This window comes from Hippocampus comes, unplaced genomic scaffold (genome assembly GCF_001891065.2).
Source record: "Hippocampus comes isolate QL1 unplaced genomic scaffold, H_comes_QL1_v1.1 scaffold100, whole genome shotgun sequence".
In the NCBI taxonomy this organism is placed as follows: Eukaryota; Metazoa; Chordata; class Actinopteri; order Syngnathiformes; family Syngnathidae; genus Hippocampus; species Hippocampus comes.
Genome location: NW_017805282.1, coordinates 297497 through 317175, shown reverse-complemented (window position 1 = coordinate 317175; position 19679 = coordinate 297497). Strand labels below are relative to the sequence as shown.

At 41.5% G+C, this 19679-nt stretch overlaps 2 protein-coding genes across 3 annotated transcripts in view; one reads left to right on the top strand and one right to left on the bottom strand.

The window, feature by feature from the left end:
• Window positions 1-372: 372 nt before the first annotated feature.
• nus1 (NUS1 dehydrodolichyl diphosphate synthase subunit) lies at window positions 373-8738 on the bottom strand. Of its 2 annotated transcripts, XM_019871535.1 has the most exons (5): window positions 8190-8735; window positions 6882-7013; window positions 3782-3934; window positions 2095-2194; window positions 373-1098 (listed from the first exon to the last, which is right to left on the bottom strand). In XM_019871535.1, exons 1-5 carry the CDS (start codon window positions 8581-8583, stop codon window positions 1008-1010), a joined length of 870 nt encoding a protein of 289 aa, XP_019727094.1. In that variant the 5' UTR covers window positions 8584-8735; the 3' UTR covers window positions 373-1007. The 2 variants fall into 2 exon arrangements, with proteins under 2 accessions (XP_019727094.1, XP_019727095.1); XM_019871536.1 differs by lacking the exons at window positions 373-1098; window positions 2095-2194 and adding an exon at window positions 2553-2705 and having other exon boundaries at window positions 8190-8738.
• Window positions 8739-9644: 906 nt separating this feature from the next.
• The window catches only part of rad51b (RAD51 paralog B), a 16100-nt gene continuing 6065 nt past the window's right edge, over window positions 9645-19679 (top strand). Inside the window, exons 1-8 of the mRNA XM_019871534.1 lie at window positions 9645-9855; window positions 10034-10147; window positions 10544-10648; window positions 11676-11812; window positions 11947-12066; window positions 13038-13221; window positions 16256-16298; window positions 19459-19577. Coding sequence (XP_019727093.1) covers window positions 9772-9855; window positions 10034-10147; window positions 10544-10648; window positions 11676-11812; window positions 11947-12066; window positions 13038-13221; window positions 16256-16298; window positions 19459-19577 — 906 coding nt within the window. The 5' untranslated portion in view covers window positions 9645-9771. The remainder of the gene's footprint in view (window positions 9856-10033; window positions 10148-10543; window positions 10649-11675; window positions 11813-11946; window positions 12067-13037; window positions 13222-16255; window positions 16299-19458; window positions 19578-19679) is intronic.

Genomic DNA, 19679 nt, shown 5'->3' with positions numbered 1-19679 from the left:
ACACTAAAAAATTGTCCCTTGGTGTGAGTATGAGCGCGGATGGTGTTGTTCGTCTGTGTGCCCTGCGATTGGCTGGCAACCGGTTCAGGGTGTCCCCCACCTACTGCCCAAAGACAGCTGGGATAGGCTCCAGCACCCACCGCGACCCTTGTAGGATAAAGCAGATCGGAAAATGGATGGATGAAAAATATCGCCATATCTTTGATTTCACGGTTGACTACACACAATTTTACCCATATAAAGTTTGTTAATATAAAGCCCTATTTTAGGTATATTTTATATAATTTTGAACACAACTGTATACCTTCTAAAAGTGTATTTAGAATTAGAAAAACACAAGCAATATTCAAAAACAAACAAACCAAAAAAAAAAACAGTGCATTTCTTTATTTCAGCCGTCTGGTCAGTCAAGGTGGAGCCTTAAGTAAAAATGATTTGACACGATGACTTGGAGGGGGAACACACAGAGTCATATGAGCTTCTTGAAATGACACAATGAATCACTCTGTCCCCTCGCGCCACTTCCTCTTACGATTTGAATTTTATTGACGGACTCTCTAAATTTAAGCTCAATTTCAGCAGTGCGGCACAAAGCCCGGTTTCAGATTCTGCTGCTGCTTCGGAGTCAAGTTCTCAGGGACAAACAGCAGCTGGAAATTGAATGCCAGGACTGAGAGAGACACACAGAGGACAGACGGTCCTCTCATCATGTTGGTATGTGTCACGGAGGGCTATTTTCCCTTGGCTCAAAGAACATGCTGCAGAGGTCCTAGAATTTCAGTTTATTGTGGTACAAGAGCTGGTGGCAGGAAGTGAGCGATCATCTCTGACTCCTGGCTTTGTTCACTGTCTCGGTGATCCAGGAGAAGCCCTGCGTGTTGTTCAGAGCGGGTTCAAGTCATGACGGAGAAATGAATGGTCGCAGTCTTACTCAGGCCTCCCTCGTCTTGACAGTATGAACCCCCCTGAACGTGTCTTTTGTGATTCAATCGAGGCCAGCCTGCACGTCACTGGCCCAGGCGCTGCTGGCATGCGCAATAACGCTGCAGGGCGCCCCAGAAGTCCTCATAAGAGATGTTTCTGTGCGACGGCAGGGAGCTGAAAACAAAGAACGACACTTAGAATACAGGAAAACGTATGCAGAAACAGTTCGCAAGTATTTGCGAGGCAATATGCGAATTTATGTGTTGGCTTTACATAACTCAAAAATTGATTTTCAATAAAAATAGTCAAAGTTGACATGTAGACTTTCAGCTATAATTTAAGGGGGTTTCATAAACGTCATGTACCATGAAAGAATTACAACCACTTTATGCCTGACTCCAAGTTTATTATTTGGACCGAGGACCAAAGGAACCATTACCATTATTTTCTAATATCGGGTTCAACCTATTTGCAGTCAACGACCAATTCGCAATGTCCCAAAAGCTTCTGGACCGGCAGATGGAAAAAGCGTCAAGGCGACATCAATCAGCTGTCATGGGATGTGATTTACATGCTTTTGGTCACTCCCAGTAAAATCAAAAGCAATTTCTGTTGCTGTGATTTATTACATTCCCATCAGGTCAAATTGCAATAGAAAAATATGTAGTAGTAAATTACCATAATTACAACTAGTAAACAAAGCATTGCACCTGACTGTTACTGAGTAAACATGGTTGCAGTTGTGAGAAAGTACCGTATTTTCTGCACAATAAGGCGCTCCGGAGTATAAGGCGCACATTCAATGACTGGCCTATTTTAAAACAGTTTTCATATGTAGGGCGCACCGCATTATAAGGAGCATAGAACAGAAGTTACAATAGTGGCTGTGTTATGCATCCACTAGATGGAGCCACGCTAAAGGGAATACAATACAATACAGCTTTATTGATATCGCGCTTTCAAGGCGCGTCTGAGGAAACGGAATGCTTTTAGGTGCGCCTTATAATGCGGGAAATACGGTGAGTTCAATATCAGAAGAAAGTCGAGATGTTTTTTCTGGTATTGGGTAAAGTGCGGAGACAATTGATTGGATTGGGGAGCCTCTTGATAAATCTCTCACGTAATCAGTGTTTGATGATAAAAATACATGTAATGTCTGTAATGTCTTACATGAATTCCGTGAGTCTGATGTGCCAAGGGAGGAAGCCCAGAGTGCTGTCGACAAGGCCAAACTTAACCACCAGCTCCGGATCTGGAATATTGTTTGACTCTGGAAAAACAACACAGGGGCGCTTGTCATACTATCTGCTGAGTCATGTTCTTCATAAAGTATCAAGGGATGTCAATATCCACGGTTAACAATATCAAACGATTCTGAGAATTTTGGAGAAATCTCGAAAAGTGAGCGGCACGGCCATATGCATACGCAAACCGCTGCATATCGCACCAGCAGATTTGCCATGTCTTGTTTTGTGTTTTCATTTACGTTTTATACAATCTCATTGGAATTGGAGTTTGTATTTGCTGTGCTGCTCGTCATCAAGTATCACACACAAAAAAACCCCTAAAAAAATGCGTTCAATAATTTAAAAAAAAAAAAAAAAAAAGGAAAACTATTAACAATTCAGAACATTAATGATTCTCCAGAACGCGAACGAGATTGGTCCCCCCGCCTCTCCACTCCCTGGTACTTTGCATCCTCTTCAGCATATCTCGTTGAGTAATGACAGCGGATTTCTTGAGCACTGCAACGTCCTCTGTGCATTCCAGACATGTCGGTGCTTGGAAAAAAAAAATGTCCACTGTTTTTCTTATAAGTGGCTGTTCTCCTCATCAACCTCTCTCTTCAAGGGGGGTTCGTCATCCCGTGACCCGTGAGTTTGAGACCCCGATGTACAGTACCGTATTGGCCTGAATATAAGACGGTGTTTTTTGCATTGAAATAAGAATGAAAAAGTGGTGTTCGTCTTATATTCGGGGTCTAGACATTATACCCATTCACGACGCTAGATGGCGCCAGATATCATTGAAGCGAATGCTGAACTTGACTCCCCAGGCCAAAGTGAACCCCTGTCACGAAGAATAAAAATAAAAATAGCAGTAGCACGAAGAAGAAAAATAAAAAATAGCGGTAAGAAAGAAAAGAGAAGAAAATAATAGCAGAGATAACAGAAAATGGAGAAACATAGCGACAATCTGGAGAAAAGTGGGTCGAACATCGGCCAGGTTAACCAGCAGCTGAGGAGAAGTTATGATGCAATTTGGTGTTCAAAAAGTCTTTTCAAACTTGCATCTTGAAAAAGAAGGGGTCATCTTATAATCAGGGCCGTCTTATATTCGGGCCAATACGGTATATATTTACACAATAAACCTCTGAATGTGGGACTACTCTGACATGAGTGGCAATCAATTCGTCGATTTGACTTGGAGACCAAACTGGAGTAACAACGGTGCTCCGTATAATCATGACTGCATTTCTTCAAATGTTCCGGGTACTTGTGCTGCTTTTCATGATAGCTCGTTTTCAGTCCCATAAGCGCTCTCTGCGGCGCAATGAATTATTTACGCCTTGTTGCGAGCAAGTAAGGCGGAGGCACCAAATGCAGTGAAAGTGTTTTTTTTTTTTTTGAAGACGGAAGTAGATGGTATGATTTCGAACTGGGCAATTGATGAATAACATTTTTAAAAATGTCTAAAAAGACATGATGTTCATTGATGTGGTGAAAAGGCAGAGATTGCGCAACATGTTGCTCTACTTCTTTTCATCATAGGCCGAGCCATTGTCACATGTAACAAGACATGGCAAATGCATGTTCCAGACACACGTTCATGACAACGAACGTTATGAAGCGTTTACCTCTGAGCAATGTGTCGAGCATCGACACGGTGATGTCTTTGGAGCTCCTCTCTTTGTTTTCCACAGAGCGACAGAGTTGCTGTGCGGCCTCAACGATACTCTGCTTGCCATCTTCTGGGGACAGCACCTTCACCGTGGGTCGGCACGACAGCACTGAAACACACAAATAGTTTCCAATTGAAGGGACGACCGCAGTGTATCGCATTGGATAGTTTGAAGCTTTTCAGGTGCATTCTGATGTGCAAGTGAATGCAGTAAATACTGAAGCTGCTCAAACTGAATTAGCTTCAGTCCTTTGAAATTAAATTTCATAAAGTCATCCCAAAACAAACAAACAAAAAAAAAAAAGCCATTACCATTTTCTGAATGAAACCGTGACCCATGTTCCACACACAAAAATATGGCCCGTTACAAAGAGTACAAGCGCCACTTTGTGCAGATGAATGTGGTGCACAAAATTAGCATTTTGATTTACATTTGAGAACCCGCCACCCTCAGCCCCCAAAACAATGCCATTTTTATGTTTCTGAAGTCAATACTGTACATCCTTACAATGGTGTTCCTTATACAGTGGTACCTCTACTTACGATATGAATTGGTTCTGGAAGAAATTTCCGAACGAGAAAATTTTGTAAGTAGAGACACGTTTTCCATGTAACTGCCCTAATCCGTTCCAAGCCCCCCCAAAATTCAGACATAAATGTTTTCTAAAGCATAAAAATGCATCAAAATATGTAAACAATAGATGTTACAATTAAATTATTGCACAATAAATGAGAGTTGTGCATAAGATAAAAAACAAAGAAGAGCGTAAAGAATAAAAATGATGGTGATTTAACTTAACTGGGGTCTCATTGTTTTTTGCCCTCTTTAGTTCATGTTCTCTCCCAGAAGTGGATTTTGCCTGGCGTTTTGTAAAGAACTGATCCAAGACGTTTGCCTTTGTCGGGCTTTTAACAATCCTTTGAAAATGTCCAAGGCAAAAAAATCAACATAGTGAGCGATCGCCCGACTGGTGAACACTTTTTCTGGGTGATTCTCATTTACATTTTACATTACATTACAACATTTCGTTAATGGATGCTACAGCTTCTTGTTGCTTTCACGCTTAGCTTGTAGCAGACGTGTGCACATTGCAGCATGACTTCTTTGATCCACTGGTGAAAAGGACATTTTGATTCGCTCCTCTTTCATCTATAACTGCTTCAGACAACAAAGTGTATGCAGGAAAGTGGTTAAGATTGCATGATTGTTTGTGTCTCATGTGTTGTTTTGTATTATTTTGTCATTTTTGTGAACTTTTCTTTCGATAGCGGCGCGGACACCCGCAGCGGCTCCTCTTGTTTTATGTGAGAGGGAAGAAATTTCATCTGTGTACAGCACATTTGACAATTAAGTTGTATCCAATCCAATCCAACATAAAACTATCAGAACGCCTCATGGCCCGAGAGGCGAATGACAAGAATGCTGCATAGACGCATAACTATCTATCCACACACAGAGACAGATACGGTAGAAGTCCCTCTTAGCCAATGGGATGCCAGGAAGATGCTCGGTAATAGGCAATGGCAGAGCAGCTATAAATATGTTGCGTTCAGGAAACTCGGAGCTGCAAGTAGTAACCCACACTGTATTTTTAGCTTTCGTATCTCGAAATCTCTTTCGTAACAAGAGGCAATATTTTCCTGTCGAGACGTTTCATAAGTTGAAAATTTCGTACGACAAGACGTTCGTAAGTAGAGGTACCACTGTATGTCACTTATTTGTTGCTATGTTTTCAACCTGTTACATTGAATAATGGGACATTAGAAATCTTAAGAAAAAAAAGAAAAAAAAAAAGTCAACCAAAAACCTCTCAGTCCAGCACTTGAAACAAAGGTCAACCGCCACTATTCTTCTAAATTTGACTTCATTGTTGCACGCGGCCATCTGATAAGTAACACAAGGAGAGGGCTGAATGTCATTGCAGCCCTGAGCCCGACCGGTCAAACTGAACGGGAGCACAGGGACTTTGGCCAGCAGAAAGCAAACCTGACAAGTCGTATCAAGTGACAAGACTGGCTGCACCTGCTCTGCGCTCTCTTCCGTACAGATTTTCAATCAAGGAAAAAAAAACATTTCAACACTTTAGTGGTTTAGTGTGCCTTACTGGAAATATTTATGACCGAAACCAGCAATTCTCACCAGACTGGTCAATCTGGTTAAAAATAGCTTTTTGTGATTGCAAAATACTCTGGACAATTGCTCTGGCCACTCGCACACGGGTGGAGTGTCAATTGATGTGGGTGTCCTGTGTCAAAGGTTAGAGTGGGCACAAAAAAACAGGCAACCATCACATTATTTATGTCAGTGACACTATTGCTGTACCGTTGAAGCAAATGCGATCCATCATTGGTAACCTAAATTGAATGGCTAAAATTTAAGATACCGTATTTTCAGGCGCTTCGGATTATAAGGCGTACCTTCAATGAATGAAACTGCTTTCATACAAAGGGCGCACTGCATAATAAGGCGCTTAAAATAGAAGCTACAATTGTAGCTGTGGTTATGCTATGCATCCACTAGATGGCGCTACGCTAAAGGGAATACGACTATTTATATAGAGCCTCCACAACCGCTGCAGCTGTAACAATGCGAACGACGATTCAAGTCACAAACATGGACATGAAACAAATAAATACTCTGGCTGCACAGAGTTCACAAAGTAGTTGTGTGTTTGAGTGTGTGTCAATTAGTGTTGGGCAGAACCACTTTCGATTACAATTGGTTCCTGCTCATAATCACCACGGGATGGCATCGAAACATTCACAGGGGCACACTGTCGGCTTTTGAGAAAATTGAATGCTTTTAGGTGCGCCTTATAGTGCGGAAAATACGGTACATGAACCCCAGTAGACAAGTGTATATACACAAGAGAATAATTTAAACTGCCACGGAGACCAAAATGACCCAAACTTCTCATTTCTCCTTTGACCTTTTGAGTGATTTATCTCTCCCCTAGAGTATGTGGCGAAATAAAAGGCTTGTGTGCACCATTACATAACCCAGCGAGTCACCATCAGGTCACTGGAGCAGCTCGGCAGATGTGCAGAGTCCTCACCGTTGTTATGGGGTTTGTCGGCGCAATCACTCAGGAACTCCACATTATATTTGGATCCCTCTGTACCGAGCAGGTGCTGCTGTTGTATCAAAATCACCTCGAGTAGACGGGAGTTGTTCTTCCTGAAAATACCTGGCAAGAAAAAGAAAACAGATAAACGTGACAACATGAGGACAATGACACCAACAGATTCACAACATACTGATGATTGTATAATTCCAATTAAGGTATGACATCTTGTTTTCGTCAACATGATTGAGCCTAAATGTGCATATTCTAAAATAGTGTACAGTTCACATTATGGTATGCAACTTGGGTGTACGATGTGCAATCTTGGCAAACTGCATCATGGAGAGCATGAGTGCGTTTTGGAGGAGTCAGCCTGGAGATGTGTTGATTGAGCAATATCAGCAAGTCGAGGAAAAAAACGAGAGTACTTACTGAGGTCGAGCCGTTGTTTCAGTTAGCAAACAACTCTCCAAACCGTGCTTGATTTAAGGTGCTTGTCACAAAATAGAATGCATTTCAAATTGAAATTTTACAGCTTACTGAATATAAAACAATTGATTGAATTGAGTTAAAAAAAAAACATGAAGAAGTATTTCGTGATTATTATCAGTGTTTATTCAGTGTCTTTTTTGATTTTAGATAACGCTACAAATCTCAGCGCCAGCGAGAATAATGTCTCAGTTTAAATACATTTTATGGTGGAACTGCTGTTAGTTTGTATTGCAATTAATCAAGATGGACCACAATTATTGTATATCGTCCACTGCCTAATATTAATAATTTTGAATTAAAACTGCTGCCCGAAGACAGCTGGAATAGGCTCCACGACGCCCGCGACCCTCCTGAGGATAATTCGCTTGGATAAAGAGAAAGAATTTGAAGTTACGTGTTCTTTCATCTCTTTCATTAATGTTTGATGTGTTTGGTTCGTGGTATCTTTTCATTACTGGTATGCATCCATTCTCTGGCAGGCTTATCCTCACTACGGTACTTAGGCAGGTATAATACCGGTTATCGGATTCTGAATTTTGGTCTTGCGACTGACTTTCCATGAGCCCACTATCCTAAGCCTCATTTATCTGACATGACTGTACACTCACTTTGACAAAATAGGAGAAACCAAGATTTGAGAAGATTAACTGTGGAGTTCACTGCAGCATTTTAGTGGTAAGAAATGTTTACAGCTTCGTGAAAGCAATCAGTCAGCCCAAAAAATTACCACAGATCACATCTTAGAAGATAGACTTACATATCTATTTAAATCGTAGTTCCGTTAAGTTGGGTAACGTGTATATTTACCGTGATTATCATAGATGCTGACATAGGATATACCGACAGCCATACACCAGACAACCAGGTTGGCAATGTCCGTGTAGCTGGGCTCCTCTTCTACTACCAACAGGCCGATGTGGCTCGGCAACTTCTCCAGAGACCTGCCGTCAGTCAGCCACCGGTGTCGGCGATTAGGAAGACAGTTTCCATTTCCGGCAGTGCGCCGAGCATCAAGGTTTAACTTCCCCCGGTGGTCCGGGAAGCCAGCCATGGACATTGGAAGGAGCAATGTGGCCATCGCTCTCTCCCACAACCGCCCCTTCCAGTTCCGAAGACGGACACGGAGGCAGGAGACGAGTGCTCTGATGCTATGAAGCAGGAACAGCAAGAGCCGCCACAATAAACCGTACAACAGTGCCATAAATGTCCTTGACTAATTCTAAAATGGGTTGGGGTATTATAAGTGCGGTACACGCTTATTATGTCTAAGTGCAAATTGCCTATCAAATCCTTGTCGATGTCACCCGCCTGCCGCCATCTTGCTTTCTCCCAGACAACCCCTGACCTCTGAACCGTCAGCGTGATTACACGTAACTCGCGGATTGGTTGAGACGAAGGTGACGTCAAACAAAATGGGGCGTTTTCTGCACTTCAATTTCCACTTTTAGATGGAGTAATTTAAAACCTCTTTTCTTAATTTTTTGAAACAGAAATAAAGCAGTACCTAAGTTCTATTATGGATTCTAAAAATAAGAGAGCTGTTAAAACTCTGGCTATATGCTACTTATTTGAAATTTTTGTTTAAAATCCCCTGGCTTCTTTTTTGTTTAAATGTTTGTAATATGTGTATGTATTAATAACATGTTCATTTTGTTTTCTGTTTATTGAGAATTGTACTATGACTTGTTCGAATAAAGATTCATTAAAAAAAAAACAAAACTTCAATTTCCACTTTTTTCCCCGTTTGTCTCGTATTAACCGTTTGTATTTGTTCCCGAATATATACAGTATTACACAATACAGTAAACTGTATACAGTATATTAAGTACAGCATTGGATACTTAAGATTCCTTCTATTTTCCAAATATATGCATTTTAAGTTAATTGCCGAAGAGCCAGATTTTTTTCCTTTTTCCTATCCATCCACACATCCACACATCCATCCATCCATCCATGCATCTATACATCCATCCACCGTTTTATCCTGACGAGGGTCAACCCCTCCTTAAAAATACAAATGTAACAACGTTAACGGAGCACACGCACGACTGACTCGAAACACGTCTTTATACCACCATTGCAAACAAGTCAATCTCAACAATTGCAATATTGCGCCAAAATGGCCGCCACACAGTAACAATAACAATAAAAATTAACACTAAATAAATTAAAACTAGATAAAAACTTTCACGCTTCCAAGTTTTGCTGCGGTGTTGGTGCTCTACAGAACAGGAGAGGGAGACATTGTGCAGTCAAAAAAAAAGGCATGACAAGTTACTCATGTAATAAGAAACGAAGAAGACGAGTGAGGCATTCGTCGTAGTTTTGTTTGCTTTAACCATCGGAACTTTAAAATGGGTTAAAAAGCATAGTCCCCAAAAAGGTAACAATGGCGTCAAGAGCATTGAAGCGAGCCGGCATTCCTTCTAAGTTATGCGAACAACTCAAACGACATAAAATAGAAAGCTGTAAGGTAAGATTCTGTCGATATAAATAAATACTGTCATTGTTGGACGTCTATTTGACCAATAGCATACTCTTTCTTTTTAGTAGCAGTTTAGTAGTTAGTCGTAGTACGGTAGTAGTAGTCGTAGTAGTAGTGTTGTCATTACACACAAGCATGTCTCATTCAGCATGTCATTCCTTTACAGGATTTGTTGTTGCACACTGCATTTGAAGTGATGCATGCCGCAGGATTGAGTTACCAGAAAACTCTGGAGATGTTGGAGACTGTGAGCAAGGTTACTGCTCCCTCATTCACCACGGTTTGTGCAAACTCTTCCCCACAAGCCTCACTGTCTGGTTTGCGATAGCTACCAACAAGGGAGTGTCTTGACATTCACACTCTTGGGAATGATCATTGACAACATGCTTTCTCCAAGTAGGAGGGGATTTCTTTATTAATCTTAGTTTACGGCAAAGAGACTTTACTTGATGAGCTATCTTGGATCAGCTCTTCAGTAGTTTGAAAAAAAACTATGCTAAGCATTGAAAATTTGGGTGGAATTGCATTTACAGTGGCAATCGTGTAAACTGTAATCAGTTCTAAACACGCAATTCATCATCCGTCATTAAATCAGTTATGGTAATAATGAAAGCAAGGCAACGTGGAGCAAAAGTAATTAAATATCACACTTTTGAACTTCAGCTATTTTTGACAGGCCTTAGAGTTGTGGAAGCGTCACTCAGATTCTTGCTTCTCGACATCAATAGCTGCTCTGGACAAAGTGCTGCGTGGAGGTCTTCACTGTGGAACCATAACAGAGGTATACCAAAGAAATTAACTGCATTCGATTATTTCTTCTGGATTACTTACTCGCACACGCATTGGCACAAATGCAGCAGTCCGTTGCATTGATGTTGATGATGATGTTTCTCGTCCAAGACTTTCTCTTGTCATGACTCATAAATTCATGAAATTGGTGGAAAAATAATTGTCCAGCTTTGATTTGTGTGTAACGATAGAGGTGTGCACGCAGGTTGTCAGTCTCATGTAGCACCTAAGCGTCTGCTCTTTAAAGCGTCGCGACACTCTTAATTATACTTTTGATGAAACCGAACGAAATGCATCATGTTCATGCTGTACCTGACTCAAGTGAGAAAAGAGGCCTAATGGAAAAAAAGAACAAAGGAAGCCACCTTTTAATCGAGTCTTGCTTACAACTGAAAGGCTTCACATAATCCAGGCAAACACATTTAAGACAACCAAAATTCTCTTAGCGTTTCATGAAAATATATTTCGGCTGTGCAGCACAATCTAAAAAGATTCAAACAACTTTGGCAAATTGTTATCGTTCAAACACATGACTCACTGAGTTTCCTCTCTCCCAGAATATGAGCAGAGATATCAAGAAATATGATTTCAGTCTAAAATAGGGCGACCCAACCTTTATTGACCCGAGATCTACTTTTCAAGCAGCCAACATCCCAAGATCGACCAATTTAGTGTCAACATCCACATGACATACCTTTTCCAATTTGCACGAACTACACTCACAACACTTTTTCGTAAGAAACCTGATGTCGATGCACATATTTGACACTTTTTCAAATGATGTGGCCCCTGGACATCGAGTTTGACACCTGTGCGCGAGAAAGTAAAAAAAAAATAAAAATAAAAATCGGGAAGAGTCTACGAGAACATCAGAACTATATTTGGGGTTAATGAAATGCATTTGAAATAGCGGCAGTTGTGTTCTGACTTTAATTTCACCTGAGGTCGAATATGATCGGTTAATTCTGAACACAGCTTGTTTTATTTACTGTAGATGTTGATCATGATACTTTTTCCAGGTGACAGGACCATCTGGATGTGGGAAAACTCAGTTTTGTTTGATGCTGAGTGTTGTGACCACTCTGCCGAAGGAGCTGGGCGGCTTGGATCGCAGCGTGATCTACATTGACACCGAGTCAGCGTTCTCTGCTGAGAGGTGAGCATCTGGAGCCTCCCAATCTCACAGCCAACAAGCACAAATTGTACAAGTTTGTTTATTTTTCTTGAGGTTTGCATATTGGGTAGAATCAGATATAAGATTGTCTAAGTATTAATGTGTTGTGGTACAAGGTTGGTGGAGATTGCACAGAACAGGTTCCCAGACTACTTCAACTCGAGGGAGAAAGTTCTGCAGATGGCAGGCAGGGTCCATATCTTCAGGGAGATGACCTGCCAGGATGTCCTCTGCAGGTATATCATACCGGAAGGATTTTGAATTTGATCAGCAAAACCATCATGAATCCTGTAATTTACCGGGATGTCAGTAGAATTAGAGAATCATGACTACTGTATCGGCCCGAATATAAGACTGTGTTTTTTGCATTGAAATAAGACTGAAAAAGTGGGGGTAGTCTTATATTCGGGGTCTAGACGTTATACCCATTCACAACGCTAGATGGCGCCAGATATCAATGAGGCGAATGCTGAACTTGATTCCCCAGGCCAAAGTGAACCCCTGCCACGAAGAATAAAAATAAAAATAGCGGTAGCACGAAGAAGAAAAATAAAAAATTGCGGTAAGAAGGAAAAGAGAAGAAAATAATAGAAGCGATAACAGAAAATGGAGAAAGTTAGTGACAATCTGGAGAAAAGTGGGTCGAAGATCGGCCAGGTTAACCGGCAGCTGAGGAGAAGTTATGATGTAATTTACATTTCAAAAACCAGAAGCCATTCATTTATGAATGTGATTGCACTTTAGATTTGAATGAGGCAAAATAACATGCTTTTTCTCTCAAATATATTGTTACAATCATTTGTTTCAGATGTACTGTAATTATTTTCTGTATAAAAATTAATTTGGTGTTCAAAAAGTCTTTTTTCAAACTTGAGTCTTGAAAAAGAGGGGGTCGTCTTATAATCAGGGCCGTCTTATATTCGGGCCAATACGGTATTTTCTAATTTTGCAGTTTACTATACTCATTGTAATCTGCCAAGGGAAAATTCGCTGTGCTGTATATTTTGTGTTGCACACTGTAGTTGCCATTGAAAACTATTTATTTGAAAAGGAGCGGAAATCAAACCGTGGCCATTTATGTCCAAAGCTCCTGCCACCCTGCTGAGAATAATATATAAATATACTGTTTTGTCACCACGACTCTTGAGTTGTATTTTCATTTTGCACCACTTGCAGTTCCTCAATACGTCTCTATTTTAATTGGCAGACTGGAGAGATTGGATGAGATCATCATCTCAACCAAAGCGGGCCTGATTATCCTCGACTCAGTTGCTTCAGTGGTGAGAAAGGAATTTGACACAACGTTGCCCGGCAACCTGTTGCACCGCAGCAACCTGCTCGGACAAGAAGCTACCATCCTCAGATATTTGGCCCATCAATTCAACATCCCTGTAAGTAGTCTACAGATTGCTCTGCGATGGTAGCAGGGTGTTTCTTTTTGTTACTTTCAAATAATGCACGTCATGAAATCAGATTTTCATCACACTCGCTTCGTAAGAAACATATGCAATTCTGCTTAGCTGCCAAGTTGTGCGGAAAAACTTGATGTGGGGAACAGCAGGATGCAAAATAAAGTCATTTTTCCGCAATATGTCCTCTTTAAATAAAACTAATTTTATCAGTATCGATACCGTTTATTAGCATACGATAAGCTCAATGTTACCTGTATCATGTTGCTTGATGGTAGAGGACCCAAAGAGTCGGCAGGAGCAGGGTGGACTGAAGACATTGTATTAAAACACTGGAAAAACTAAATCCAAAACAAACTAAATCCTGAAAACACCAGGAAACCAAAGGAACAAACAAAGCCCCAAAGTAACCCGATGACGGCCACATGACATGCGGTGCCTGGAACGAGAACGAGGGGACGGCTGCATGACATGCGGTGCCTGGAACAGGAACGAGGGACGGCCGCATGACATGCGCCACCTGGAACAGGAATGAGGGACGGCTGCATGACATGCGTTGCCTGGAACAGGAACGAGGGACGGTCGCACGACATGCGCAGCCTGGACGGGAAAGGGTACCGGCCGCAGGATGTGCTCCGCCAGAACAGGGTGGCAATGGGATCAGGCCCTTTGATCCTGCGGGGTCTATTTCCTGGTCGGATTGTTCTGTCATGTTGCGGGATGGTGGAGGACCCAAAAAGTAGGCAGGAGCAGGGTCGACTGAAGAAAATGTATGAAAACACTGGAAAAGCTAAATCCAAAACACACAAAATCCTGAAAACACTAGGAAACCAAAGTAACAAACAAAAACCCATGGCAGGGACAAAAACGTGACAGCAATACAAACAAAAATCCATGACAGTAACAGCACAAAAATTCAAGCCTGAGTGGTCGGCGAAGCACTCCTTTTCAAAAAAAGAACTCATGAAATGATGACAAACAGGTGCGACGCTGAAGGAGGAGCCCTAAAGTGCCACCTGTTGGTCACAAACAGAACAATCATGACATGACAAGTAGATGGACAGATACATTTTCGAAACTTTTGGGTGCTGAAATGGAGACCGAGGCCTCATGAAGCCAAAAGGAGTCACCTTATAGGTTTAAAGTGTCACGTAGCAAGGTGGTGGTGGACCCCAAAAAAGCAGGCAGGCGGGAGGAGCAGGGTGTACTTGAAGAATTGTATTAAAACATAGAGAAAACTAAATTCAAAACAAACAAAGTCCAAAGTATCAAACAAAACACATGACTGAAGATAAAACATAAAAATGACCAAAACATGATTGAAACAAACAGCAACAAACAAACATGACAGTTGCAAAGAGCAACAATGACCCGACACTGAGTGTTCGGGCTGGGAGTCCTTTTAAAGCACTAATTACATAATGACCAACAGGTGTGCAGCTGCAGGGGAAGCCCTACAGTGCCACCTGTTGGTCCCAAACCGAATCATGACAAAAAGAAAAGATTGAGACCACCAATGTTAACCCCCTCAATGCCCCGGCTGCACTTAAACCGCTTTTTCTGGAATGACATCCCACTGAACATTCGGCAAGCCTCCTCGCTGCCCATCTTCAAAACCCACCTCAAAACTCACTTGTATTCTTTGGCATTTGACTCAGCATGACTTAGATTTGTTCTTGGTTTTGCTGTTCGGTGCTTTCTACCGTCTTTATTACCGATTTGCTTTACTGTTTGTTGTATATGTTGAATTGCTCCATGTACAGCACTTTGTATGCAGCGATGGCTGTTTGAAAGTGCTCTATAAATACAGTTGAGTTGAGTTGAGTTGAGTTTTTCAGCGTGCGTGCTTTTGGAAAGCCGAGGCCATCTCTCTGACTCAGAGTACCGGTCGTCTTATTAGTCATTACAAAGTGGAATAAACTTTGTGCATTTATGTTGACAAGATAATTATTTATGTGGTAATAAGCATCACATTAAGTGTTTGTGCCGTTCATGTAGTGGTTACCACTGTAGTGTCATATAATCACCACTAGATGGAAGTGGTGTTGTGCAGTAGTAGTGGTTGTAAATTCAATACCAACAACTACCGTAGACAGAGTGTTTTCCTTTCGTCTTTCTAGAAGCCAAAAAGTCAACATTTGAAAAAAAATTAAAGAGCTGAATGAACATCCACCGACACTGCTGATTCCATAAATGTTGCCAAGGGTTGTCGCTGCAACGGGGAAACAACTGCACACTTTCCCATTTTCAGTTCTTCCTATGGGGGTGTGTCCGGGTTCTTTTGTTGAGGCCAGGGGTGCCCAAACATTTTGGACCGAAGATCGACTTTTCGATCAACCAACCTCCCGCGAGCGACCTGTTACCGCGCATGCACATACACACGCACACCACGATGAGCAACAGCCTAACACGGAGGCACGTGACGCACTTTTGCAGCCTGTTAACTATCGTAGCTCACGCATACTGTTTTAAAGTGCTTCCCTCGGCCCTCCAGATTCCTGTTCTTTGCCCGTGCCCTTGGTGAATTGTACACGAAACAAACTCTGAATGAGAATAATGATTACGATAAAAGATATTGCGCAACAGCTCTGATCACAAGCTGCAATTGCAGACTGCTGAGCGCGAGCAACTTCCGGTGACGCAGGTCACGCGCCACCGTAGGTTAAAGATTTACCTGCCTTATTTTATTTTATTTTTGTAATACTTTTTGTGAAAATGAGGCTGGTAGGACGATTAGGGTGCAGTGTACATTAACAAATAAAAAAATATTACTAACATGCACAAAGACACATAAATGGTTGTTTGTTTGTTTTTTTTCTCCTCTACACCCCTCACGCTCGACCAGTCTGCGATCTACCAGTCGATCGCGATCGACGTAATGGGCACCCCTGGTTTAGGCAGTTTGTAGTTGTCATCGTAATGTAAGGTCTAACATTGGAAGTTACTTTCTCAGCCAAATATAAACCAAAACTTTCCATAGGCAAAAGTTTGCAATTTGTATGTTTTCTCTCCCCAGGTGTTCTTAACCAACCAGATTACGACTCACACCGGGCATCAAGGTGAGCGCTCGCCAGGAACAGCACTCAAAAGACTTTTTTCTTCCAGTTTATTAATTCTTTGACCAAACATCAGTTTTCTGTTGTTGTTGTTTTGGACACGTGTTTTTTTTTTTGTTGCAGCAAACCTAATTGGGAATTACGGTCAAACAGTTCCCACATTGGTCTTGCCAGACTATAACAAATTTTAACCACATGATATTGATCGACATAGTTTTGCAACCCACCCCCCAAAGCCAAACACGTGGATAATACAAGACATTGTTTTCACACGTTGCACACAACCCCTACTTTCCAGAAATGAAATTCGATTTGATTCATTCAAATGCTTTGATGGCTTTAAAAGGCTTTACAGAGCATGACTTTGTTCCGAAGATCCAACGACTCGATCAGCTGAATTTCTTTTGGGGTGGATCAGCGCTTTTTTTAAAGAAGACATAATATGCATTCTTTTTTAACAATTTCCAGGTGTCTTAAAAAGGTCAAATGTGAAGTAAACTTGGCCAACCATCTTTTGAGTAATACTAAGGAGTAAAAAACTATTTGAAGCAAATTTAAACATTTTTTTCATGCAACCCACCCAGGTTCATAATTAGACCCATAGCAACGCGCTTAACAACAAAAATGCAATCTTCGGAGAGTGACGTCATTCAAAGATTGCCGAGTCGCAGCCATTGTACCGTATTGTTGAATGTCCCGTTTGCTGCTCTCTGCCATTGTTATCGAGTTATTCGGCAAAATGCCTCGGCGCTGTGTGGCGATGCATTGTTCACATTCAGGCCAGCGTGTGTTTGAGTGGCCAAAAGAAAAAAAAAGGGGGGGGGGGCGTAAATAGACCAGTTTCGATCTCGCAAAGCAAATTAATTTCACGACGGTGTCGATAAGAATTCTTTGTCTTCAAGCACTTTCAAGACCGTTTTACTGATGAGAAAGGGTTTGCAAAAAAAGTAGGTATGATAATCAATAACTGGCCGTTGTTTACAAAATCATTCAAAATATAGGAGTGCATGGATAGAATCCTCTCTCATTGTTTGCAACTATGCTAACACTACAGCTATGCTAATGCTACGAATGCTGCCGCTATATTGTGCGGCCGACAATGCGACAGACGTACCTTAGCAATGACAATGTAGGACACCAAGCCACTGTGACTTGTGTTCCCAGTACTCGCGGGAATACATGGACCAAGTCAGTGACCTCATCGTGCCCAATTTACAGCGCGGCACAGCATTCAATTTCAAACAATGATGCTAGGCTAATAACCGTAGCCGTTAGACCTTAGCATTTTTCCAATGTAGTTGGGTCTCATCTCCAGTCGGGCACATTTTCCGCATCCTGAGCATCTAGTTCATACATATTTGGTCCAACTATTCTGCCCCCAGTGATTGTATTACAGTGCAGTGCAGTGCCCCTAGTGGCGGAAGTAGTTAGAACCACTCCAAAAGTCAGAGGGGTAGCCATTTTGATTCATAACAGTGGAGAGGTGTGATCACATCCACTTCCATCCGCTTTCTTTTGACACGTTCAGGCACAATCTTTTTACTCTTCTGCCCTAACCATGCGTTTGACATGAGAGCATGGTGTAGACAGCGAGCTAAACAATCCTTCCATAAAAATACCAAACCGGTGGATTCTCATCTTCGTGTCTTGTGCAGAACTGTGAAATATTAACTCCCACGAAGCTATTTTCGTCTCAGACACTGTTTATTGATACAAGAAATGATGGTTGAAACACTATGATGCTATCAGCAGATTTTCTGTCAACTCTGTAATTACAACATTTTTTCACAGGGGGTTGTGAACAACGCGGCATGTTATTAGCATTCTGATCACATGAAAACACTCGTTCAGCAAGTCAAGCAAGCAGAGATTCAGCATGCCTTGGAATCGGGTTTCTCATCCACTACCTCAATCGTGCCTATTATTCTGGTTTGTTGATTGACCGATAGTGTATTTAAACATCGTCGAGGAGGCGCAGCACAGCTCCAAACATGGTAGACGAGACTTGTGTTGGCACAAAAATGAAGTGACGCCTTTTTTGACACAGAGCGCAGGAGTGCCAGTCTTCTAAAAATAGGACCTATTAGCTGATACTGTATAATATTACTTTGAATAATGTGCAAGTCCATTTAATAAAATAAAGCTGCTGGATGATGGCTTTGGGGTTATGGGTCCTCCTCTAAACCCGGCCTGGTTGGTCAATGCGGAAATTTCCACAGGTTTCTCGGCCAGTCAGAATCATGAAATGAAATGAAATCACAGTTTCACGTCAGTCAGGATTGACAAAATTATACTTGCTGAATTCCAGAATGACCGAGGGATTTTTTTTTTTCAAACTTTGAAACTTTTCCACTACTGTATCTTGAATGTCAGAAGTTTTCGAACAGTAAAATGACTGCCTTGAAACAATTTATGAAAACCAATATTATGTCGTCATGTCTGTGAGCTTCTGGTGCATTACCGTATTTTGCGGACTGTAACTCGCTCCGGAGTGTAAATCGCACTAGCCATAAAATGCATAATAAGGAAGAAAAAAACATACATACATAAGTCGCACTGGAGTATAAGTCGCATTTTTGGGGGAAATATATTTGATGAAATCCAACACCAAGAACAGACATGTCATCTTGAACGGCTAATAAAAATAAAAGTAAAGAACAACAGGCTGAATACCGGTAAGTGTGCGGTATGCTAACGTTACATGACGCATAAACAATTAACTGAGAACGTGCCTGGTATGTTGATGTAACACATGAAGAGTAATTCAAATAACTTGAGCATAAATTGTAACAAGTTTACCAAACCACCAATGTCGCTCCAAATCACTAAATCCACTTTTAAAGAATTCCACGAACTCTGGTGGTAGAAGATGCGGCGCTTCCTCTTCTACGTCGCTTACGTCAGAGTGATCGTCAGTTGTTTTTATCCGTTACCGCAAATGTGGATCGTATCAACACAGGCCACAGCACCCTCTTGTGGTTTAATGTGAAAATAACGTGAAATTATATATTGTGTTAATCATTTCACACATAAATCGCTCCAGAATTAAGTTGCACCCCAAACTATGAAAAAAAACCTGCAACTTATCGCGTCTGACCCCAACCAAATTCAAACTGGACAAATTTGTTCTAACAGGCAATGTGCGTTCATTTGTCTTTTACAGGTTCGGGTTCAGCTGCTGAGGGGGATTCGGGCATCGTGACAGCAGCTTTGGGAAACGCCTGGAGTCACAGTGTCAACACACGTTTGATCGTCCAATATGTTGATGGACTTAAGAGACAGGTGGGGGGGGATACATTCCAGACTTGTCTACTATACCTTTGATAATACATTTTTCGTTGTATGAGATGGTCATTGGTTATTGTCCTTTACCACTGGGAATTG

Bases quoted from the DNA above. Each gene is read 5' to 3' on its own strand.
- nus1 (XM_019871535.1), bottom strand. From the start codon at position 8,583: ATGGCACTGTTGTACGGTTTATTGTGGCGGCTCTTGCTGTTCCTGCTT. The intron at 3,935-6,881 runs GTGAGGACTCTG...TGTGTGTTTCAG, and splicing joins CGACAAACCCCATAACAACG to TGCTGTCGTGCCGACCCACG. The intron at 1,099-2,094 runs GTAAGACATTAC...CTTTGTTTTCAG, and splicing joins ATCAGACTCACGGAATTCAT to CTCCCTGCCGTCGCACAGAA.